General features: G+C 40.3%; 1 protein-coding gene across 1 annotated transcript; it reads right to left on the reverse strand.

The window, feature by feature from the left end:
- On the reverse strand, positions 1-25439 carry IFT57 (intraflagellar transport 57). Its single transcript, XM_083882651.1, has 13 exons — positions 25231-25439; positions 23751-23913; positions 22508-22626; positions 21544-21634; positions 19559-19627; positions 18821-18943; positions 16672-16743; positions 15936-16067; positions 14968-15030; positions 13367-13433; positions 12678-12841; positions 3215-3283; positions 1-204 (listed from the first exon to the last, which is right to left on the reverse strand). Exons 1-12 carry the CDS (start codon positions 25422-25424, stop codon positions 3236-3238), a joined length of 1305 nt encoding a protein of 434 aa, XP_083738777.1. The 5' UTR covers positions 25425-25439; the 3' UTR covers positions 1-204; positions 3215-3235.
- Between the last annotated feature and the right edge of the window lie 29 nt (positions 25440-25468).

Consider the following 25468-nt stretch of genomic DNA (forward strand, 5'->3'; position numbering starts at 1 on the left):
TAGAAATACAATTATCATGGAGAAGTCTGCCTCTGGCAGTTTTTTTCTTTGGAAATAATTATAATTGGCTGTGGCAGTTAAAAACTTATCAGTGTAGACAGATGACAGACAGTACAATCACATAAGCTTCCCTCTGAGAAAATAAAGCTAAAACCCATTTATCATCCTGGATGGAAACAAAAGGTCTTCCTTTGAAGATCCAGGCTGTGAAAACACAAAGAGAAGACTGTTATGCTCATGGATTAAATCTGTGGTAGGTAACCAAGCACAAGCAGTTCATTTGCAGCATGATGGTACTGTAGTAATTATAATATCACTGCTTTCATCTGAGGAATACCTAGATGGGGACATATCAGCCCACTGAGAGGCAGTAACTGAGATCTCAAGAGGATAATTAAGCCACAAAGGACCTGAAGAGTGACTGTACCCCAAACACAGAAAAATGTAAACATATTCACATAGTGTCTATAAGGGCTCTTTGTATGGGGATCCATTGCTGGACATGGGTCACTTACTCCTGGAGTAAGTCATGCACTACCCTCTCCCAGAGAACAGAAAACTTTGATTCCTAGGTATATCTCTGAAGCACAATCTCCTGGAACCATCTTTCCTGTGGCAGCTTGCATGCCATCCTCAGGAGGAGTCTGTGCCTCACTCAGCTTCCTAGTGGAGCCAGGCAAGGACTGTGCAGCCCTTAGAATCACAGAAGGTTGGAAGGGACCTTAAAGATCACCTAGTTCCAATTCCCACCACATACCTGCCACATGCAGGGATAGCTTCCACTGGACCATATTGCTCAAAATCCCATCCAACTTGGATTTCAACCCTTCCAGGAATGGCACATCCATGGCTTCTCTGGGCAGCCTGTTCCAGTGTCTCACCACCCTCACAGTTATTAATTTCTTCCTAACATCCAGTGTTAATCTCTTTCAGTTTAAAGCTATTCCTCCTTGTCCTATTACTACCTCCCTTGTCAATAGTCCCTCTCCAGCTCTCTTGCAGGTCCCTTTTGATACTGGGAGGCTGCTTGCCTTCTTTTCTCTAGGCTGGACAAACCTAACACTCTCAGCCTTGTCATCCCTCTATCTTCAGCAGTTCTCAGTCTCCAACTGGGCAAGATAACCCACTCACCCTACAAAAGTCTTTTTTTTTTTTTTTCAGTAGTCATTTTTTGCAAATTATTTTAACATCTGGCCCCTCTTTGGCCTGAATGGTTTCTAATGGCATGCAGGTTGGCATATGATTTATTTCATTCTTAATGCATCCAAATTCAGGTTGGGTACAACTGGGGAGGCAAGTGGGAGGGCTTCTCTCAGTGCTAATTTAAAACAATGAAACAATTCGTAAGAATTCCTGAGATGTTTTTAAGCAAATGAAATCTGGGTGAGGAGAATGGTTGTCTTGTGGAAGTTCCTGACTACCCAGTACATATGAACAGATGATAGCCTCAAATTCCACGAGACATGCTTGGATCTAATGGTATTTGCAGAGACACAAAGAAAAATATTGTTAGCATGCAACCAGTTGTTGTATGGGGGAGGAATGAGAAGGGAATAGAGAGATGAGGGAGAGATGAGGACAGAGAAATACCAGAAACAGAACTGCACAAAATGTTTTCTCTAGGTTTAGTTCTCAGGATTACAGACAGTCCACCAATAAATTCACTAATAGACATGCCTCATGTTCACCCACGTTAATGTTGCAACTATGTCACTTGGCCAAGTGCTTGACTTCACAAACTCTTTTGCCTTTGGATGAAATTGTGGATGGTTTCTACTTTTTTTCTAAATAGTCTTCTTGGCTTCCAACAGCTTTGCCTGGTTGTATTTCCCCTTCTAGCTAAAAAAAGAAATTAGACTGATCTCTTTTGGCAGCTGTGAAATGGTTGCATATTGGGCATGTTTTCTTGATAAGCTTGCATGAAATGGAATTGGTTTTCTTCTGATGGATACACCCCTTTCAGCACAATGTCCTCACAAGATTAGCAAGTATTTAATTTTTTTTTTGAGACTTTCTATGTGCATGTAATGTCATGTATGCTACTTCTATAGAGCATTATGAGTAGCACATGAAGCTGTTTGAACAGGGAGACTGAACTGACTGAGGAATGTTTCCCCAGTGAGTGTTCAAAATGATTTTTGATGATGTGTAGTTTGCTAGCCTTAAAGTTTCAGTTGATGGCAAGAACTCCATGAGATTTGGACCAAATCCAGGTGCAGTGAATATATGAACTGGCTGTGCTGGGTCTGCCCTAAAAGCAGTTTGGCTCCATGTTCTGTAATGACAGCGCTCAGATGTGGGTTCCTGGGGACGAGGGCAAACATATGCAACAGTCCTTACTTTCTTGGGTCCTCAGCCTCCAGTCTATTTTAGCTCAGACTCCCTGAGCTCCCGTTTTCTGCATATATTAGAGCCCACAATGGAGAGAGAGAGGAGATGCAGCCTGCACTGAAGACAACAGATATTACACTGAAAAGCACCGTGGGTGAATGTGATTGCTCTGACTTCTTGTATGGTTATGTGCATGAGCCTCAGCCTACCCTGTGCTTCAGTGCAATGCTATTATTAAGAATAAAATCAATGAATGACAAAGGAGATGTTCCAAGACAACAGAGAAAAGGCCAAAATGAGTATAAAAGGGTAATAATATTATACAAGAACTTTATCATTATAATAGTATGAGATAAAGTGGCTGGCATTATTATTATAATAGTATGAGATAAAGTGGCTGGTATTCTGCCATTCTTTTCCCCAATATTTAATTTAACCATGAAGGTCTTTCAAAATTATATTCATGACAGTCCAGAGAGGAGTGACCAGCAAGGAATTTATTCTGTCTTGAAAGTAAAAGCTTTTGTGAGGTGGAGAAAGAAGAATGATCATTTAATCATTTCTTTGACAGAACCTCTCAAGAATAAATTCAAATGTAAGAAAAATAGTGGAATAATTAGCAGAGTATTTTAGTATTAGTTATTATGTAATGTTTGCCTGCCTGCATGGTGAAACTCTTCAGTACTGGTAGGACCCAATAATGGCTAATGGAGAATCATAGACTGGCGTTGCAGGCAGCAGCTTAGACCACCGGTGCAAGGTGGTTGTGCACTGCCAACAGAAAATTCCCCAACGCCTTCCTTTCCTCTGTTTCCCATTCTTTGTCTTCTCAAGAGCCTGCTCAGCTGACTGCATGGGGTGGGTGGGCAGAGGGGGCTCCTACCAGATCAGTTTTCAGCCGGATCTAGGAGCTGCTCCTGCTCATCACACTGCTGTGCCTCGGGTGCATCCCCTGCAGGGAAGTGATAGAAACGTGCAGATGAGGGGCAGCTGAACACACCCACAGTGGCTTCTCGATAGCTCCGTTTATCCCAGCAGGAAAGCTGGAGTCCCAGGGCCATGTTTGCTTTTTCCTACTGTAACTGTCCGGCAGAGTTCTCCATCTCTGGACAGGCTTCATCCCAACGCCTGCCTGTACAGCCGGGTGGCTCTGAAGAGCTGGGGCTGCCGAGGCTTTCAGAGCCACTGTAGGCAGACCACAAGGCACTGCCATCTCCAGCTTGGTGCATCCCTGTGGGGCCAGGAGTCTTCCCAGGCAGACTGGCCCAGGCCCAGGGCACACAGACATATGGTTGGTCTGGGGCTCTGGGGCAGGATGCCAGGGACAGGCAGCGCTCCAGCTGAACCCTAGCTGGAACCCTGCTACTGGTTTGCACAGAATTTTGGCCTTCTCATGTGGACATTTTCCCACCTGAATTTAGTTATGCGTGAGTATTTTCAATCAACTTGTCATCACAAGTCTTCAGTTTGGAGTAAGGACAAAGAAGAAACAAGGATGGAATTAATTTTCTGAGTTACATGAAGCAACTTCAAATTTAGCTTTCCTCAAGAAGCAGGTCTCCAACAGATGGTTTTTTTCCACTAAGTTTTATTAGCTATAACTGTCTTTAAGCCTGCCTGAACTGATAGTTGTGGGTTCTGCCCTTTGACACCAAATTTGGACTTGCAAACAGGAAAAAAAAGGGAAGTGTTTAACAGGAACTCCACTGGTGGTACTGCTGGTCAACTGAAAAAAACTGTAAAACAGCTTTAGTTTTGTTTGAAATTCCTCTATTACTTGTGAAAATTATACCAATCATACAACATTAAATAATTCAATCCTGTTTATCTACCAATTAACAGCAGTTAAATGCAGCTCATCTCCATAGAGAAAGATTAAAAAAAAACAGCAAGAGGGAAAACAGGGCCCTGGAAAGAGTAACTTAAAGAATTTTCCCCTCTTCTCCTCATGGCTGTAGCCAAACAAGGCTTGTAGCTGTTACAGGCAGGGCCTTGCCTGTACTAATGCAACTGCGCTTAACTGTTTCATTGTGGCTGCAGCAAATAATGCACTATCTCCCTGCAGAACAGTGGGAACTGCTCCAGCTATTCACAGATCTGCTAACAAAGAAGGTTATGTGAAACCAACACTATTCCTGCATACTCAGCTCACTAGTTTCTGTCTTCCTCCTCCCCCTTTCCTCATCTTCCGTTCAGAACTTCCTGTGCTTGTGTATCTGCTTCTGAAGTGGCCTATACTCTTGTCCTCACCTAACCTTTTAACTCCTCTGTTTTTTCTCTCCTTATTTCATTTCTACTTGTGGCTTTTGGACACCAAAGGTAGCTGTGGTAAACAGTTTTGTTTGTTTGTTTGTTTGTTGTGTTTGTGTGTGTGCACAGGCTGGTGGGAATGTCCCATGACTTGTGTTAGCTTACATTAAGGCTGTAGAGAACTTCCATTTTTTTATCAGTCTGTCCTCCTCACTCTCAATCTCAATGCCTCTTCTTCACCTCTTTCAATGAGCTGCACCTTTTTCTTGTTGTGTGCTCTTCTCTTATGTTTCACTCTCATGGCAAATATACTCATTCTAGGGGTATTTTTTTCCTTTCTGCCTTTTCTCTGCATATGCAGAAATCCCTTCTGTCCCTCTGCATGCCAGGAACATGCTCCTCCACCTAACTGATGACTTTTCCCATGTTGCAGCCTTACCGTTTCCTTTTTGGGATTGTTTCTCTGCATGGGCATGTCCAATTGTTTCTCTGTTCCCCAGCTTTTGTCTTCCAAGTCAATCCATGGGAATGGTCACTACTACCATGTCTTTAACTTTGCCTTTTTTCCCTCTGCATGCTGGTACTGTTGCAGATACCTGTAGGGTCTCATTTTCAGCTCTCTTCAAGGCAGAGGGTGTGTGGTCTGCAAGTCAGGCTGGCCACTGAAAGCAACACCCTTCTTTGCCTGAAACGACTTTCTGTAGAAGTCCAGAGTCACTTCCTGCTGATAAGGTGACATGTATGCCTGGGAATATGAATTCTCAGTAAGCAAGCACAAGGTGTGGCTCAGTGATATAACTGCCCCGGCAGTCACGTGCTAGGAACCACAAGCAGCAGGAAAGCTTAAATACTGCTGTTTCCTGCATGTCCTGGGAAGTGCAATGCAAAACAGTCACTCAAAATAGCAATTGCCACTTGAAATTTATGACTCATTTTGACACTCTTGGATGTTTTAACTGTATGCCATTCATAGGGCTCTAATGACTCAGTGTGAAGATTTGCCTGAACAGCTTGAGAAAGGCAGGTCAGTGCTAGAATTAGCCTAAGTCCACAGCAGCTCTTCTAGGGAGGTGGCCCTCAGTGAAAGGGGCCCCTGAACACTGGCAGCTGTATTCCAACATAGGGTGAAAAGCACCAAGAAGAGACTTCCAGTACTAACCTGACCAGCCACTGAAAACAGATGCCTTTTTGTCTGGCTTTTGTTTTGAAATGGCCAATAAGAACAGATCAGCACTGGCACCATTGTCTGTAATAAATGTATCTTCACCCAGTGGAAGACTGTGGTGTGTTGTAAACAATCACAGCACTGAGTAAAGCATAATCGATCACACAAGTGCCACAAAGGATACATTTGCCAAAGCATGGTTTAAAGATTGGGATCTGTATAATAGAGCTGGCACACTTAAGACATGGTGAAAAAGAGCTATCAGCATTTTCTGGGATGAAATATAGGATGGATTGTCATGAAAAGACTTTGTTATTGCATTTTCTGCATCACAGTAAAGCTTTTTTCTGGTGCTTGTCAGAAGATCCCTCACACTGATAAACTGGAGGTTTGTATTCTGAGTCTCTAAAAAATAAATGATGTTTCATCTCAAATGCAGACTTAGTTACTGTTGAGCACTGAAAGATCTTTCTGTATGCCATGGGTCTTGCTCATTGCTATATTCTTCAAGCTTTATGTGGGGGGTCACTCTGCTAAAATCAGGAACAGCAAATTCAGGTGTTTAGAGACACAATATGTTGGCACAGGATAAAAATCTGGGTCCTGTAGGGAATATTACAGCTTTCTAGAAGGTACATTGTCTGGCCATATCTTCTTCCGTTTCTTCTTTTTTCCCACCACTGAACAGAACAACTGTTTTTCACAAATGAAAGCTTTGCTCCTCCTAGCAAAACCTTATGCTGGTAGAGGTCAAGTTAAACTGCTTTGAAACTCTGGGTATCAATAAAACTCTTTGTGGTGAAGATAAAAGGAAGTTTTTTTCCAGAAGCAGATGGTTTTGAAAGGTGCAACATAAAAATATTGGTCCACCAGACAGAGATAAATGATCCAGCCTAAATTCTGAGGCCTCAGGCTTAAATGTTATTGCATAGAGAAAAGAGAGAGGTGGTGAAGGTCTGAAAAAACACAGGTGAGGTAGGAAAGCCCATGCTTACTCAGAATGTTTAGCCTGAGCCCAAAAACTAGTCAAGAGATCAATTCAAGAAGTATACTTGAATTTGTGAGCAGGTTCTGTTGTATTTTCTGTTTTTGTTTGATTCATTCTTTGCCACTTCCTCCTCCCCCTGACTGGAGCGATCAATGGGACGCTGAGTTTTGACTAGCTGCTCTTGTTAGAAGGGTGACAAAGCACCAAGGTGTTCACCTTCCCTCTGTATGTAGCTGTACTAGCAAATTCAGTCTGTCCAGCCTTCTACAGTCTCCTACAGGAGACAAGCACCGCAGAAGCTGCGGTTTCTCTCACCGCAGTGAGAGGAGCTTCCTGCCTCTTATCTCCTGACACCCACTGGATGGGTGTCAGCAGTGGCTGCTCACAGGTGCCACTCTACAGACACACAACAAGTCAGTTCCACCGAACTTATGCTCAGGTGGACTGACCACATCCGTTATATTCAGGTCATGTTGTCAAACTTCCAATTATTTGGAGGGAAACATCATCACAGAAAAGAACACCATGCACGTCGGAGAGATGAAGATTAATTAGAAGCAACAAATGGAATACAACTAAGCAAAGGCATGTTTTGTACATTTAAGCCAAGGTAGTATGGAAGAGCTTTTTAAAGGAAGCTCATTCCATCTATATGGATTTCTTACCTGTATATCTGTCTAGTTCACAACTGAGAGAAAACTGAATTGGCTTTTTCAGTTGTTTATCTTATCTTATACAGTTACCTGCAAAGTTATTACCAAGTTATCCTTTTTTCGATAAGAGCTCTCACAAACACAAACACACTAACAGGTATGTCCTTATTCAAACAGATAAGGAGTGGACTACTGGACTACTGACAGAAAAAACCCTCCAAACCTGCCACGCCTTGCCACACCTAGATTCTACTCTTCTGTCCTGAGGAAAGTCTTCCCAGAACAGTATTTTTTATTTTTCGTTGTCAATATCATATAGCTGAAGATGATGAAACTCTTCAAGAATGTTTTACTTGAGTTTATAGGCACTCTACAGAAGGCTGTAATGAAATGGCTGCTGGACAAAAGAGTACAAAATTAATGAGTGACACTTTTTAAGAATCACAGTCTTCATTGTTTTTACTGTTGGTAGATAGCATTTGACAAACTCGGCAGAAGTTTTTCCTGCCACCATACCAGGAACTTGTGCACCTCCTGTAACACAGGAAACGATGTTCAACAGATGCTGTAAAACCTTTTGAAACCTTTACACCATTTTTTTGGCAGTAGTTTCTAGGAAAATTTCACAGTCTGTCCCTTTTGGTCTGACTACTGGTTTGCATTCTTTCCCAAATGGATTCTTTGAAAGGATCCATTTTGAAAACGCTCATGGACAAGCCATGCTGAAGAAGGATAGGGAGAACTCTCTAAAACCTTACAAAAGCCTCCCTCCCAAGGTACAATAAGAAACTTCTGCTCTAAAACTGGAGGAGGAATGGGAAACTTTTGTCTGAGGGATGCCTACACTCATCAGTTTAATTCTTTGTGTTACTATTGAGAAACACTAAGGTGTCATTTGAAGTATTGTCATCCTTTGAAAACCACAGAAACAGGAAAATATTTTTGAATGAACAATGGCAACTGTGTGTTATCAACAGGAATATTATTAGAAGTAATCATTCTGTCCTTCTGATCTTAAAATATTCACCTTTGTTGATTTTTACAACAGGATACATGTGAGCATCTCAGCTGCTTCTGGGATGGAGTACTGAAATACAGCCAATCCTAACTAGTAGGAGCAGGGGTGAAAAAGAACAGAGTAAAACCAGGCAGTAAGTGAAAGACTAGCATTTATTCAAATTGTTACTTACTCTCAGTAAAGAGCTCTCAACCCTGCTCATTCCAGTGTTGCGTGGGAATAATTGTGAAATGGTAGGGCTGTTACTAGGAGGCTGAAAGACAGACATTTCCAGCAACACCAAGCCCCGGAGCAATAGCTGAGTATTAGCTAATACATGAGAAAGCCGTGGTAATGGCATTTGTTGAATGAAAAAATACATTGAAAGGAGGAAATGGCAGATGAAAATAACCTTGGCTAACTCCAAGCCTTCTGTGGAAAGTCCCTACCTGTGAGCAGTATTCATGCAGAAAAACCAGTGCTCATACTCTGTTTACTTTGACCTCACGGGTACTGATTAACTTTTCCTGAGCTTTATTTCGTGCCTTTTCCAGGTACCACCCAACCATTTCCTAAAACAGGAATCCATCCGCAGGCAAATGGAAAGCAGTGAGGCTGCAGGAAGTAGGGCAGGGTTTTCACAGGCATGTTGTTCTGCTGCTGGTTGCAGCCCCGGGAGAGGCCTGTGCGCATGCACGTGCAGCTGCCGTGCGGGGGGACACTGCAGCATTGACAACCCCGCGCGGGCGCGCGGCCAGCGAGGCAGCACAGCATCAACCGACTCCTTCTTTTTCTAATTAACATTTGTCAAACTTGGAGAGAAGCCCAGGATGCAAAAATTTGGATGCAAAATTCAAAGAGCACAGAAGCTGGAAATGTTCGCACACAGGCTCCTCAGTTATGCTGAGATTTTTTTTTATAGGTCACGCACAGATGACTTACTTGCTCTTACTGTAACTTACAATTTGCAATACAGTGATTTTTTTGTATGTTACAGTGCACAGTAGAGCTGTATTCCAAAAAAAAAGTGGCAAAGTTACTAGTAGGTGGACATAAGCGAAAAGAAAAAAATTTCCCTGAAGTTCCTCTTTTGGGTGGGTGAGGAGGGGAAGGCCTTTAACGCCATCAGCAGACAGGAGTGAGAATATTTTGACCAGATCTGGGAGTTGTTTATAACAGTGGCTTCTTCTCTGACCTCATTCAGCTTCCTGCACAGCACTGAGCAATGCGAGTTCAAATGATCAACGTGTCTCAGTGCTGAAACAATAAATTCTCGGCATATGATTGAAAGCCACTTTTAAGGTCTTGCAATTTCAGTGTCAAGTCACCAACTCTATAGAAGTTTCTCTGTGAGAGAAATGGATTAAGATAAAAACCAGCCCTTTGCACTTTTTATCAACACAGCATTTCCTGCTATCTGTTGACATTAGAAGACAACAGGGAGTGGGGTATAATATTTATTAAAGTAAAAAGGTAGTGCATGTAATCACTCTCAGATATCCTAAATGACTTATAAACAGCACCTCTAAGAGAGCAGCTAGCACTAAGGCCATTTCCAGTTCCCAATAGGACACTTATATCTTAGCCTAGACAAAATAAAGGGAAATAAGACACTGGGTCATGTTATGAGGTTCAGAGGTATTTCAGAGCTGAAGAAACCCTAAGAAGTAATATGGTGCAAGTGTTCCTTTCCTGGAACTTTGGGGAGTACATGCAAGAGAGTGAGCTGGCTACTGATGAGCCTTCCTAAACAACACATTTCCAAGAGCTAAGTGTCAGCCCATACCAGGGCCACATATGAGACTGAACTATTGCAGTCCTCATGGCAAGGACAAAACCCATGGCTTCTCTAACCTAAGTGAGCAAATAAAGTTCCTTCTTTCTCTCTCTCTGCACAATTTCTAGGTCTGTTTACAGTCAGCTTCTACTTGGCTTCTAGGTAAAATCTCCACAGTGACACTTGGCCTCCATGCTGACATTCCGGAGAACTGAAAATGTTAAGAGACCTTGGAAGAGGACACCTGTATACAAAAGTTAACTCTTGCCAATAGTCCTTCTGTCCTAAATCCTCTCCAGAGGAAGAGAGGCTGTTTTATAGAACAGCTTTATGTGCATCCTACTAACTTAGGGACATCTTTGTTTTGTTGGTCTTCCGTTCTGACACTGCATTAGATAATGAGCAGTGCAGGAAGGAATGTGAACCAAGTGATTTAACTTTAATGTGGCTTTTGCTTCCTGCACTGATTCAGCAGTGGAATAATTACACAGATCTCTGCTTCTCTAGAAGGGCCTTTCAGGCTGCTGTGACAAGCCTCACTGCTCTCCTCTGATTTTAAGGAAGATGGTGTGGGCACTTGCCAGAGCAGTCAGGCTGCTTTCAAAGCAGGGTCAATCAAGTGCTTTTACTGCCTTCAAGGGGAAAATGCCACTCCTTGCCAGATGACAATTAAAGGCCACGTATCACTCCTGAGATAACAACAGAAGTATTCTACTTAAATGAAGGCACTTTCACACAGTATGGTTGAAAAATAACACAGATCAATTCCAGATAATTAGGACGCTATTTTAGAATTACTTTAGCATAAAGGAGGCTTTTCTTCCAGAGATTTTTGTCACATTAGAGAGGTTTTGGCCATGCTTGCCTTAACAGATTCACTTCTAATAGAATAAGAGGCTCAGTTCATAAGGAAAAGGTTTTGATTAATCATGTTTGTTATATTAGCATGAAGGAGGAGGTTTTTTGAGGGAAGTATTTACATAAACAGTATTTATACAACACAACATTGCAATCCAAAAGCATCAGTGAGCTGCTTTGCAGGCAATGCAAAAGGGAGTTGCTATAGCTTAAGCTGAAGTAAAACCACTGTTAAAGTAAATATGCAGTAGCAACAGCACCTAACAAAGGGAACATGAATAATAACTTTTCTAATTTCAGCTCAATGTGGGAGGATATAGGTAGGCAGCAAAAGGAGCTGAAAACCAATTTCCAGTGTGATTCATAGAGATTTTCAGCAGTGGCTTGCACAGGTAAATTGTAATAGTCGACATTTACAGATAGCTTTTCACTTATTAAAATCCTATAGGTTTAGGGCTTTTTCTTTTTGGCAAATGAAATACTGAAGCACAAACTTACACTGCCTCATAGTACTGACTGGGTCAAGTATCTTGACTTTCAGACGCAGTTCTGATCCACTGATTCCGCAAAATACTGCTCACCTTTCAGTAAGAGAAATTATTTGTCAGATGAAAGGAACAGCCTGCAGAAGTTGGGCAAGGATTTTAATGCCACTGCAATTGTACTAACATCACTCATGGCTCATGAACAACTAGAACCACAAGGATGTACCAGTACTTTAATAAGGTTATTTCTTTGCTCCATACTCCTTCATTACCACTAACGTCTAGAATCACTCCCTACCTACACATTTACTAAGACAAAGCAAGCTCCCTGTTGCCATTACATTCCCAACCCTACATTCCTCCTACATTTTTCTTCTCATTCTGTATTACTCAACTAGATTTGGCAACATTTTTCCTTCACAGAAATCAAAAGTGGGTGTTCTGACACAAGAACAGAAAACAAGAATAATCCAAATTATGTCCACAGAGCTCTTCTAAATACTATAAATGAAAGCAGCATTTGACCCATTGCTAATATATAAAGTGATTCTGAAACAGTGATGGCACATGGAAAAAAATTAGAAAGCCAAGAGTGATTTCGAAATAATACTTTTCACCTTCTTATATAGATTTTGATATTGTTCCTGCTGTTAAAGGAATCTTGCAGCTGATACCAGTTTTGGCCCAGCCTGTTAGAAAGGGTAATGCTGTATTATTTCAGTATCATCGATTAAATACTTCACCTAAACGTATGTAAGTGGCAATGACAGACATTTTACAGTCCTTTCAAGTCCTTTGCAAGCAATTTCCTTTCAGCATTGCAGAGTATCGAGATTACAGGCTGTCAGCATCATTCTACAGACTTTCACACTATGTAACATTCTCCAAAGAGACAGAGACATCTTTGCTAACCAGAATTTATTAGTATATTTGGAAGAGACATGCAGTACATCTTTACAGCACAAAACTAAACGTGGCTCCCTCTTGAGTCTGAAGTGTGCATGTTAAAAAAGTGCATGTTTTAACAAGCATCTTGTCCAAAAGGAACAGGAAAAAAGAACATCCTCCTACCCCAACAAAAACAAAACCTCTGAACTCACAAAAAAAGCAAATGTAGAAAACTGCATTTTGGGCAAACCAAGTCAGGTCCAACCGATTTTAGTAGGCACCTACTGTGGCTTCTGGAATCACTGTTGCATGCATATCTCTAGTCATATTGGATTTCTCTTTCAGCTTTGACTGGAGCAATGTGTGTTCCATCACACCAATCTGTATGTCCATCTGAATGGTTTCTTGCCTCAATTTTGTTAAGGCCTGTTTAATCTTCACTAGAGGAGCTGTCCAAAAAAAGACAAACAGTACAACTCTGTCAGCCACCTAACACAAAAGCATTGTTTGCTGTAATTCACTCCTTAAAATTGAGGAGTTGAATGAACAAAAGGGTGTTCTACTCTGAAGACATGACTGTACTGATACATCATTTTTAATATGCAAAACACTTAAAAGACAGAAATAGGCAGTGACAATTTTGCTGTCTTTTTGACATCTAAGAGCTTCATAAAAATGTGCATCAACATTAAGACAGGTCTTTCAATGAAGTGTTTTGCTCAGCTGAGAGCCTTATCCCCCTATCTGACTTGAGGTTTGGTAGAGAACTGAAGACACCTTCAGCAGGGTGTGAAAATCTTACCTGTGAAAAGCTATTAAAATGTATTGTGTCCTACATTTTGTTTCCTTCCCACCAATATGATGCTGCTGAATGATTTTTCTCCTTGTAATTGCTTTCTAATTTTAATGAAGTACATATCATGAAACTGTCACCAAGAAAAAGGGTGTGCTGTCTGAAGCATAAATGTACTTACCACCATCAGTCATACTGCTTCCTTTCTCTTCTGTTTCCTGCTTTACTTTCTCTAATGCTTCTGTGACCTTAAAATAGATTTTTTCTTAATTAAACCAGATGAATATCAAATTAAAAAAAGTCTCTGCTGAATATCTGCTTTTATTAAAAAAATTAACTAATCTATCTTACTTGTTATGTAAAGAGGAACAATTTTTCAAACATTCAGAATTTTTTAACTTAACTAAATTAATGTTGTAAAAAATTACAGAAAAAGGGTAACAGTTTTACCAAACACCATGGTGGTACTGAAAATCCATGCATCCCCAATATAAAAAACAATATAAGTGTTTCAGCATGATGCTGGATGAAAGAAAAAAGGAACCAATATCCCTACACATCAAGATTCATGATATAACCATGCCTGCTGCCCTTCTGGAAGCATCAGGACTTCAGCATGTTACACTGGAAACCTGAGAAACAGCACTGCAGCAAAAGAAGGTGCAGCAGGTCCAGCCTGCTGGCACTGGTCCAGGTATGTAAAATCCACATATGAAGAACAGAAGTGCATTTCAGCACTGTCTAGCAGTTTGCCTTGGCAGGCAATAAAAAAAAAAAAGAAAAAGAAAATATATAATTCTAAAGTATAGCCAAGGTAATAATTCTGTATTCTTGTCTATAATGTGAAAATAGCCTTTCATTAAGGCTTCAATAAGCCTTTTCAGCAACAAAAAGGAATCATTGCTGCATTGTTCCTGCATACCTGCAGTGGTAATGGTATTCCAGGTGTGCTGAGGTCTGACTGGATGCCTGAAAACAGAGCAGTACTAACATCCAATGTCTGGTTTACCTCAAACACGCACCACTGCACCTATGTGGTGTGAAGAATGCCAGCTAGTAACATATTCACCACTACTAATCAGTCCATCAGCTCCCAAAGTACACACTGTAAACCTCAAGTCATCACAAAATACTTTTTCAAACTTACTTTCTTGAGAGTGAAATAGAAAACAGCTCTAGTTCTGCAGAATTCATACACTCAAATCTTTGCTAGAAAACTCACATTGAACTGCTGTATGACCTACTGCAGCTGCACTTGGTGATCACTGTAGGTCCCTTCTAACTCAACTATTCTATTCTTGTACAATTTCTAACACATTCTTATTGTATGGCCTATTTTATGCAACTATTCCTGAGACTTTATTGTCTAATAAATAAAGTTGGTTTCTAAAACCCAAGCAGAGCCATTAAAAAAAATTCTGAATTGGATAAAGAGTTGAAGCATTTGGAAGTCAGGCAGTAATTCTAAATGAAATGCCATGAAACACTCAAACTGAGGAGACAGTTAGGAGAGAGGAGATGTTTATTTAAATTTATATTCCAATATAAAGGAATAAGAAAATCCAAAACAGAAAACCAGATTTAGGCAGTAGGATAATTTGATGTATGAGTTAAAAATCAATGGCAGCCTGGATTTAAAATTTAGGGACTGGACTAGATCACCTCCCCCAAACAAAGAATAATCTTTAACATGAGAACAAATCAGAAAGAACTGGTTTCATTAAACTGCAACCACTAAATGCCAACTCTCTGAAGACTGTTTCAAAATATGATGTGTTTTACCTCAGAAAGCATTCTAATCCTTTCAGTTACTCCTCCACTTCCCTCCTGGTACTTCTCTTTAGCCTGGAAAGAAACATGTCTTTGCTGTAATGACAGTTGAAGAGATGTATGCAGATAGCTCAGAGAAAACTTCAAGACTTGCTCTCATTTGTTTCAATTCCAGAAACTCTCCCACAAAGCCCCAGTGAGGTTAACAAATGAGGACAGGCTTGAAACATCAGCCCCTGCAATGACTCTCATTCAAAAACGTAAAGCAGGAAATAGTCCAAATACACACTTGGTAAGAAATATGCTTTCTAATCATTTACATGAGGAAATAAACATGAAGAAAATCTGCCATAATACAGAAAGGATTGAATACTGAAATCCAGAATAATACTTCATCAACAGTAAATTACTGTCTCAAAGATACCTTAACAACAAGGCAAACAGAAGGTGCAGAGGTCAATTTTATTAGTATTGTCAGTATGGCCACAGCCAGGAGGGCTTGCAAAAGGCAGACTACAATGCCTCCTAAATAGGGGATCCAAAAGCTTCTCAGACAGCACTCTCTCTCTATTGGCATAAAAACTAAATGAAGGAAAGAAGTAATCAGAGTGCTTTGTGCACCTTAGCACCAGTACTCAATCTAAGGGATGAATATTGGACTGAGACTGTAGTTTTTCCACTCCTGACAGATGTGTGAACTTCACAGGGAAAGCAGAACTAGCAATTTACTAGCTGCTCAAGACTGGCAATAGCTATACATAATACTCAGGCAAAACCATCTATTTTCCCCTGCAGAACAGTTGAATAAAAATTGCTAGTTTAGCTTAGGAAGAATATAATTTGACAGCCAATCAACATTTCCCCTGCTTTATATCCAGCAGCAGAATTCATAGATAGCTCACCCCATGTTGTCTTTGCCTTTTCCCTCCCTTAACAGCAAGTTAATACTGGAGAAGGCAACAACAAAAGATCAGCAATACCTCACTCAGCAAGGCTTGTGCTGAACGGTATTCTTGAACCAAGTGCTCCAACTGATTGTTGATGTACTTTTCCCTGCTATTGATCTTTTCCAGTGTTCTGCTGATTTCATTGTGGAGTTTGTCAAGGTAGCCCTAGAAAATCACATTCTGTCGGTTGAGAGTATACATACAGTATGCAAAGGGTATCAAAATGGTGCTCTAGTTAAGAAAGGCTATGGAAGCCTACAGAGAGAGAGAAAAATAGTACAGAAATACCGTGTTTAGCCAACAAAAATTATTCCCAATGTGTTCTGGTCTGCCCACCTCCCAAATACGTATTTCAGTCTTTACTGCTTCATTGCTCTCCCCATCTCAATTAATTACAAATGTCAGTATCAGTAAGTTATTCTAACAACAGTATTTCAGAGTATTTGGGTGTTTCTAACAGCACCTTTGGATTGTATTATTCTATTTTGTCCTCTGTAGTCAGGATGTGCTTATGGTAATGCATTCATTATTGGAGCCTGATAGCCCTGTTAATCCTCACACATACAACTCTTTCCCACGAGGTATTTTGCCACTAGCACTGTCCTTAGTGACAACTGTCATATCTTTCCCTTTTTAATTTTACAGCATTAGCACAAGTAAAATGAAGAAAAAAAAAAAAAGATCAATTTAGTTCTTAATGCCTATCAAATAAAAGAGAAAATATAAATGCTGACAGATTAGTAACATATTGTGTACATACAAGACATACCCTAGTTTCTTTCAAAGAAGAATCAATTCCATCCTTATGCTGATGCATTTGATCTACATGAATCCTCCAATCCTAAAAAATACATCACAAATCAGAACACAGGTAAGTACCACTTTTATCCTTCTCTGGTTACTAAACAACAGTGGGTATGCAAAGCAGGGTCAGTTCTCTTTTATACTATTGCCATGTATCACCCTGCCACTGCCATGTTCATAGCCAGGGGCACTGGCTCGATGTGACACAATTTATAAATCTCCTAAATGTCACATGTGACACTCAGATCCATAAACAAACACTGACATCCTCACTGATACCATAGTAGCTATGCTTTTTAGAGTCTGAGCCTCATGGAACTATTTCTGCTAGAATCCACTCCGGGCACAAATACTAAAAATATTGATTGTAGCTGCACTAGTTCAGCTTATTCTTAGACAAAATGGGTGCTTTTAGTGTCCAACACCTACCATTCTGGACTATCTGTTCTTTCCTTTCTATTTTAGTCTTTACTGTTACCAGGAGAAGAATGCAGAGAAATGAAAGAGGCAGAAATACCCAAACTTGGTTTTGATGATACAATTAGAAGGGGGAAAATTATTTCCAGCTTCAAGATCATAGGAAACATACATGGACTCAGGTGGGGGCTGAGAAAAGGTGCTGTGAATTGGCACTACACACCAGGAAATGAGCCACTAGAGAAAATGTGCTTATGTTGTGTTTCAGGTTTGCAGGAGACTCATGATCCCTTGTTGGTCTGGTGACAATTGCTCACACTTTGCCAAACTTTGGAGTTTTAACAACAGGCACCCAACCCACCCCCAGTCCTCTGTCCAGGACTTTACAGTAAGTTCTAGTTTCTAGTGCCATTGATTAAACTATTAATATTCTCCTGCTACTATGTTTACATGCACAGCTTAGGAAACAGAATATGATGTTTTCTGGCAGAATGGAAAAAGACCAAACATTTCTCTCCAATTATTTCTGAAAGAAGCTAGAAAAAGAATAATCCTCTTTTCATGTTCATTTTGACATATTCCTTAAGGCCAAGAGATGGTGCATTAAGCTGGAAGCTAGTAAACCTCAGATTCTACAGTGGCTTTAATTTTTCATGTATGCCTTTATTAAGTTTTAATTCCTCACTGTGAGACTCAAGCATCATGTTCTCTGCAACAGATGGCCTTGCTGAGGATCACAGCAGAGTGGTTCGAGCCAGGCAATTCCTCACACAGAAAAATGCAGTATGGTGTAAGACAGGCAAGCAGCTCAGCAGGCAGTTGAAGGCTTCCCCTATTTTTGGCAAGATAATTATCTTTCATTGTATTCATGTATATGTATTGTATTGCTATATCAGTGCTGCAGATTGCTCCAACACTCCAACTCCCTGGGTCACTGCAAATGAACAATTTCAGTACTGCACTCATCTGTGTGTGCTACACAAGCTCCTAGAAAGAATGCTTATGGCAATGCCAGGAGCAGGTCCTAGGTTTGGACTTGCCAAAGATGGATGCCTACTTCTAAGCTGCTCATTCTACACTCCTTCAAAATGACTGTGGAGAGAAATACACAATTCTAAGACAGGATGAATTTCACCCTGAGGCCGTTACCAGGATATGGTGAGCAAAAGCAGTTGAAAAAGTGCTAACTTCTTTTCATTAAACATAAGGAGAGTTCAGGATGACTCTACCGGGGTACAGACCTACTTGGCTGTCATGTAAAGTTCACCAAGAGGAATTCCATACAACCAGCCTTTCATGTGGTTGAAAAATGGAAGAGTTGAAAGGTGAGATCATCAGTTTTCTTCCAGGAAGATGTTTTAATAGTTGTTAAACTGAAGATAGAATTTTTTAGAAGTGTGACTACACTGGAAATGTCAGAAGACTGAAAAAAAATCCCCACTGAATAAATACATAGAAATAAGGTGCCTTGTAAGCAGCAGAAATAAAATACAACATTAAAAAAACACCTTACTGAAAATTATTGCTTTTAGGGTCAAAGTAACTGACAAAGGTTCACACAAGGTAGCCCTGGAGAGCCCATTACTCACAGGTCTTTTCATGACAAAAGACAACAGCTGCAAACAGAAAGTAAACAGCATCGACAGAAATCACATTTTAATCATCTCATGTACACAGGCAAATCCATTCTTTCATACCTTATTGTCAGTCCTGACTGTGACTTTCAGCTGTGGAAGCACACGTTCCACTTCCAGATTCCATTCTGCTGCATCTGTTGTGGACTGTAAAATCTCTTCTTGCTTTGCAGTGTCATTCACATTCTGTGTAAAAGTCACAAGTTTATACACAAAATATCATTGTTATGCACAGTAAGAACAGTTAGAAATCACTATAATGTCAACGTTAGAAAAATATTTATATTCAGAATGATCTAGATTACTAATGAATCAGGTTTCTTTAATGGCTTTCTTTGATTCCATAAAGATTTGGAATTAAAATATCTTTTCATCGTACTTAAAACTGAAGACAATTAAATGTATAAATTAAGAAATTATAATACATTGTATATATTAAGATTATAAATAAATTATAATAAATAATTGTAAATTATAATACAATGTATATATTAAGGAATTATAATACATTTCAGAAATGGTGTAGGTACGTGGGATTAAAATATATTCATGAAACTAGAAGTCTCTACAAAAAATTTCTTGCAGATGTTCCCAGCAGCCCTTCAGTGATATCAGTTTAGAAACTGGCTGCACATTGTTATTTCAAAATAATATTAATATATAGTATCTGATTCATTTCAGATGGAGTGTTTTTTCAAGAAAAGACTAAACAAGGATTTTTAGACTTAAATCCAACAGACACAAATTGCTGCTACAGATGTAAAAATCTCTCAAGAGGGGGACTGATGAGTTACAACTTACCGATCTGGATGTTTGTGCCTTTAAAACATTCAGGTCAATATAATTTTCTTCATTATCTGACTCTTCTTCCTTAAGAGAAGTTTCAAAGTAAGACTTCAGTAAGTATTGTAAAATCTTTCTCCATAATTTTGTTTTGCAGGAGCACAAACCAAGGAGTATTAAGTTCCATATTTCTGAACAAAACAAGACATGAATAATTTATGATATGGTCCTGATGAAGAGACATAATACCTGCGAGAAGCTGAAAGATTAAAGCTACCTCATATTTCCTTCAGAGTGCCACAGTATTACAAAAATCAACAAACCAACCAACAAAACTCAAATACCAAACCTAAAGCCTCTGACATCAAATGGCTTATTATCAATAGTTGTATGGTAATTGTATTTTTTAATGTATTTCTTAAAGCTCTACCCTAAAAATAAAGCCCCATCAAAATAAAACCCACAACCAGACCTCAACAGTTTTCAAGATGTTGTTTGCACTACATATTTGCATTTACAGAACGATGCCACATCTTCAGTGTGCAGAATAACACCACTGAAATGGAGGCAATTGATTTTTTTCTTGCCCATGAGGCCATATGCTCTGCTCACCTACTCTATAAATCTGTTACAGTTTCAAAATGCCCTTCTTCCGTGACTATGATCAGCTGAAAGCCCATCACCCATAAGTAAGGATGTGCATTATCCTTCATTCATCTATACTGTATTTCATCTGCCATTTTATCACCCATACACTTTACCCTTATACACCTTTTCCCTCCCCTGACTTTCTTTTCCACCCAAGTGAAATTTTATCATCCACCTCCTTTCTAAACAAATCACAAAAGCTGCAGTAACACAGGTCTTAGGGTAAAATCCTTCAAGCCTCAGTGAAAACCTTGGAGTTTATTCCTCTTTCCTCTACTTTACCCAGTTTTTAAATACCGGGCACCACTATTTTCTTCTGGCATGTTTGACCCTGAGACTCCTGAATACTTGCAAGAAATTAAGACTAGATTGAGACTATCTTTTGCTAAATGGACAATACATATTCGTGCAGCATTTAAAAGCACTGAACACCAGAACAAGAAGACTGGTTATCAGAACTGAGAAACCAAACTGTGCAGATTTCCTTGCACACCCAGCCTCCACAGGCTATCCCATTGCCCAAGATTTACAGAAACTAGCCTTGTCTCTGTCAGCCTCATCATTCTTATTCAGAAGAATCAAAACCAAAGATCAATCAGAGAACCTCATCATTAGCATTTAATTGCTGGAAATACTGCTAAATTCAATTATGGATGCAGCTAGTATCAATATACTAGCATCAATAATGGACTGGGCAAAAAAAGTTTACATTGGCATGTTATTAATCCCTGTAGAACCACTAGGGGCTCTAAAAAGTGAGTATCCTTTTGGAGTATGTAACACCTCAGTAATGGTAATGTAATACCTCGTAAAGGAATAATACCTCAGTGGTTTTATTAGCACACACACATTCCAAAGAGCTAAGAGAATTCATTAGTTGTGAAAATCATGGCTTAGGACAGTACCTGAGAGGAAACCCAGAGGTTCTTTGAAGGATTTCAACTGTGCTTTAGTTAACTGTTTCATCCCCACTTCCCAATTTAAGCAGCTTAGACCTTAACAAGATGCAGAAAAGAGCAGACAGCTGATTGTTTTCCTATTTTAACATTTAGTTTAACATCAAGAGTAGATTTATCAGTAGAAAAGAAACAATTCTGAATCTTCATGTTTTTAAGCATCGTTAGATTCCACTGCACATAAGAACATAAGGTCTGTCTTGAAGAGCTAATCTTATCTGAAAAGCAATAAAAAACTCTACAGAGAATCTGACAATGCAGGAATGGAGCTGCAGGAAAAAACTCCAACAGCTAATTGAAAAGACTTCTTAAACAAAGCCAAACAAAATGAATAGAGAATAAAAATTTCCTCATAGTTGACCAATACTAATATAATCAAAACCAATCAAATAAACCTACTGCAACATCCTCTTCCAATTTACTAAGTGTTAATTCTGCATCATCTTCTGTTATTTCTTCTTCTTCTGGCTCTTCTGTTGGGTATGCTGGCCTGAAATTAATTCAAAGAACAGCAGAGCTTTTAAATACAATAAACTGTAAACACCTCTGCAAACAAAATATTTAATAAGAAAAATGGATGATGTGGAACATATTTAGACAGTGATAAGTGTTTCGCAACTTAAATAAATATACACTCAGCCTTGAAAGTCTTGTTCATCTTGGACTGTCTTAAAGGCAGTACAGCACATTCACACTACAGAGTCATCTAGGAAGTAAATTTTGGGGGTTTTCTCTATTGGTATAAGCTCTCAAAATTCAAGTGCAAGTCAGCACAGGCTGATTTTCAGCCTAGAGTCAAATTTGTGTAGTAAAGAGAAGTAACAGTAAAATATTTCCAAGGCAGAAATTACTTTGCTATATCCATTTCAAAACCCATCAGAGGAAAAGAATGCAATAAAGAACACTTTTAAAGACATTTTCATATACTTGAAATTATCTGTCATCTAAATTGTCCTAAGATTTCCTTCAGATTAAATAAAATTTCTTTAGTCTAGTTGTAACATGATCACACTGTGCATAACTGCAGGAATTTATTATTGATTTATAGAGCCTAAAAGGAGTAAATGTTTCAACTCAATTATCAGATTAACAAGGAGTTATGTATAGGGAAATAACAAAAAAAAGGCATTAGTTAATTAGCTAAATCTATGTCCAAACCCACCCTTGCTGGTAACAGGCCAGTTGTGTGAAATTGCATTAGGAATTAATTGGTCACCCTGCTTCAAGCCTAGTTGAATTTTCCACCTCATGAAACATCAAGTAAAACGTTTTTAGTCATTTCTATGTTTTATTTTACCACTACAACTTACATCTGTTTGCTGGAAAACAATACATAGGTAGGATGCTTAGAAGTGTACTGTACCTTTTCCAGCTAAACCCAGTGTGTTTCAAGGCTTCCTCAGCCAAACAATCAAGAACATAGCACACTTGCTCTCCGCAGCCTGTCTTTAATTTTGAGGGAGGAAAATCCACAGGCCTTCCCTAAAAATAAAGAGGCAGGCTGTTTACTAATGGCCTAACAACCCAAATTTCCTTGTAGGGAGATAAGCTTTTGTACACTAAAACCAATAAGTCCCTTGTGTATGAAGATTTTATTAATGACAATTTACATTTTTCTCCTATGCAGCTCCAGGGAGGCAACAGAAGGAAAAGCAGACGAAGCCAAGGAACAAATGCAGTGTAGGAATCTTTAAGCACATGGTAAGAGGATAATCCCAGGGAGCAGAAGAAGCAGGAGCCACAAGGGATCTGGATGGTAAAACACACAAGTGACAAGGCAAGGTAAGAACTGCTACAGAGAAACTCAAGTTTTGAGACTTAACCACAAACTTTTCAACGGTGCCCTGTTTGCTCCAGATTTTATTTATAATATATTTTAATTTACTGCTGTCATGCAGAATAAACATAGTAGTTTCTTATGGTTTAATTCCTTTAGAGAACAGTGTCCTTAACGTCATTCACAGCTGCATCAGAGTGTAATCTTCCATAAGATCATACTTCTTGTCAGTCTCCTGACCTTTGGGGTTTGGGAGCTTTTTCCTTGGTTTTGATTAATGAAATAAATAAATAAATATCCCAGTACCGTTCCTGGCAGTTTGTACAACCTTTTACTCCTTAACAAATAAAACAACCAAAAAACCACCCAAAAAAACCCCAAACAAACAAACAAACAAAAAAACCCCCCCAACATAAACACTATTCTCAAACACTTCCTACACTGCAAATTAAGTCATTGACCTTGGCAGGAGCAAGATCACAAACTGTGCAAACCTTCCAGATACAATCTCTGAAAATCACGCTACTATAAACGAGCAACACATGTGGCACTACAAAAGGTAAGCCTGCTTTAACCCATTTTACAGACTGGAGAACAAAACTAACGGGAATCCTTTGTAAGACCACTTTCGTAGTGCTAAAAAACCACTAGCAAGTAGATATAGCCTATGTAAAAATCCAATTAAGTAGGATAGTACAAAGCTACAGGTAGGAAGAGCCTGTCCAGTTCTTGGGACCAGACCCAGCAGGAGAGCAGTGTGTGCTGATATTCCTGAAGGGAATGTAGGTGTTTATACCACACTTGGGAAGGGGGCCCGAGGGACACTCACGAAGGCGCGCAGCTCGGAGAGCACGCTGGAGATGACGGCGTTGGGGTCGTCGCACTCCTGCGGCTGCTGGAAGGACCGGCCCGCCTTGCCGATCAGCCAGGCCGCCAGTGCGCAGAACATGAAGAACTGCTCCCCGGGGTTGGTGGGCAGCGCGAAGTAGTGCCTGTTTCAGAGGGGGACAAATGGTATGTACCGTGAGCTCCTGGGGCTCTTACAACATGATACAACATGTACAACAGGCTACAGAGAAGTTTCTTTACATGGTTTTCTCAATGAGCAACCCCCCATCTGAATTAAATTCAGGATGCCTAGTTTCACACATAACCACATCGAGTTTTCTACACTCAGCTTGCTCGTTTATAGCTTTGAGAAAGTTATTAGTCAACACCAGACTTGGCTGCCAAGTTCCCCAAATCACCTCCCCTTCACACTTTCACTCAAGAGATGCGAGAGGATGGCATTCCTACATCTGCAAATTCAGCTCAGATCACGAGCATGTTTTGAAGTGATCCTTCCACCTGCCCTTACCTACTGTGCTTTGGAGACCAATGAAAACTGGATCTGATTTGGATCACACCAAATTCAAATATGTGGACCTAACAATAATTTGGTCCATAGAACCAGACCACAGTTATTTCCCCCAAAGTATAAATTACATGCACACTGGATACTGGGAACTTCTGGAAACACGTCCCTTTATCGACACAGCTACTCACTAAAGTACACAAAGGTTTGCTGCCCTGCTCCAAACATTCCAGAGGTTCAACAACAGGCTAGAACCAACTTAGAGCCGCTGTGCTCATACTTGAGCCTCCTTCCCAAAAAGGGAATAACTTGGACTCCCTAACCACACTTATAAAGAGTTTAATTCTGTGACCCTTAATTCTCCACCCGGCTGTGGAGCCTATCTGAAATTGACAGATGGGTTTAAAAGTTATTTGGGCAGGTGGATGTTGGGACCATATTGGTCCTGTTTCCCAGGCTAGAGACTTAAAAACCCCCATTACATATATAACAAATATGTCCTGGATGCTAAACCCCAGCCTTACCAACGATGGGTCCAAGACCCTCTTTGTAAAGCGTTAAAGAGTCAAAAAATATACACACACCCCACGAATAGCTACTCTGAACTCAAGATATTTAGAGTTACTTAGGATAACTTAGAATTTAGGCAGGGCTATTTTCTTGGGAATAGGTAGAATTACTTTTTTTTATTATTATTATTTTTTATTTTTTGCAGAGGTGCCCTGGCATGCAGATACCCAGTGCCCGCCGGGGACAGGGACGGTCAAGGGGACTATTAACTAATCGCATCTCAGCCTTTCGCGGGGCAGGGCGTTATGAAAGCTTCCAGTTTACACGGGAAGCTTTACAACTGGCTGGTTTTCCCCTGAGCCAGGCATGGTGCTGGGGCTTCCTTGGCTCGGCCCTGACAGCCCCAGAGGGATTCCCTCCCTCCCTCCCGCGGCCCCGGGAGCACCTGGAGAGAGGCCGCATGTTGTGTCGCCGCAGCGCCTCCTCCTCGTAGCTCAGCAGCTTCAGCTTGTCCAGCAGGTCCTCCATGAGCACGAACATGTGAAAAGCCGCGCCGGGGCCGCGCTCGGCCGGGCCCTCATCGCCCCGGCCCCCATCGCCCCGCTCCCCGCGGCGGCCCGGCCCGCCCTCCTCCGCCATCTTGGCCCGTAACCACGGCAACACACGGGGCGGGGGCGGGCCCG

This window comes from Zosterops lateralis (assembly GCF_965231275.1).
Source record: "Zosterops lateralis genome assembly, chromosome: 2".
Classification (NCBI taxonomy): Eukaryota; Metazoa; Chordata; class Aves; order Passeriformes; family Zosteropidae; genus Zosterops; species Zosterops lateralis.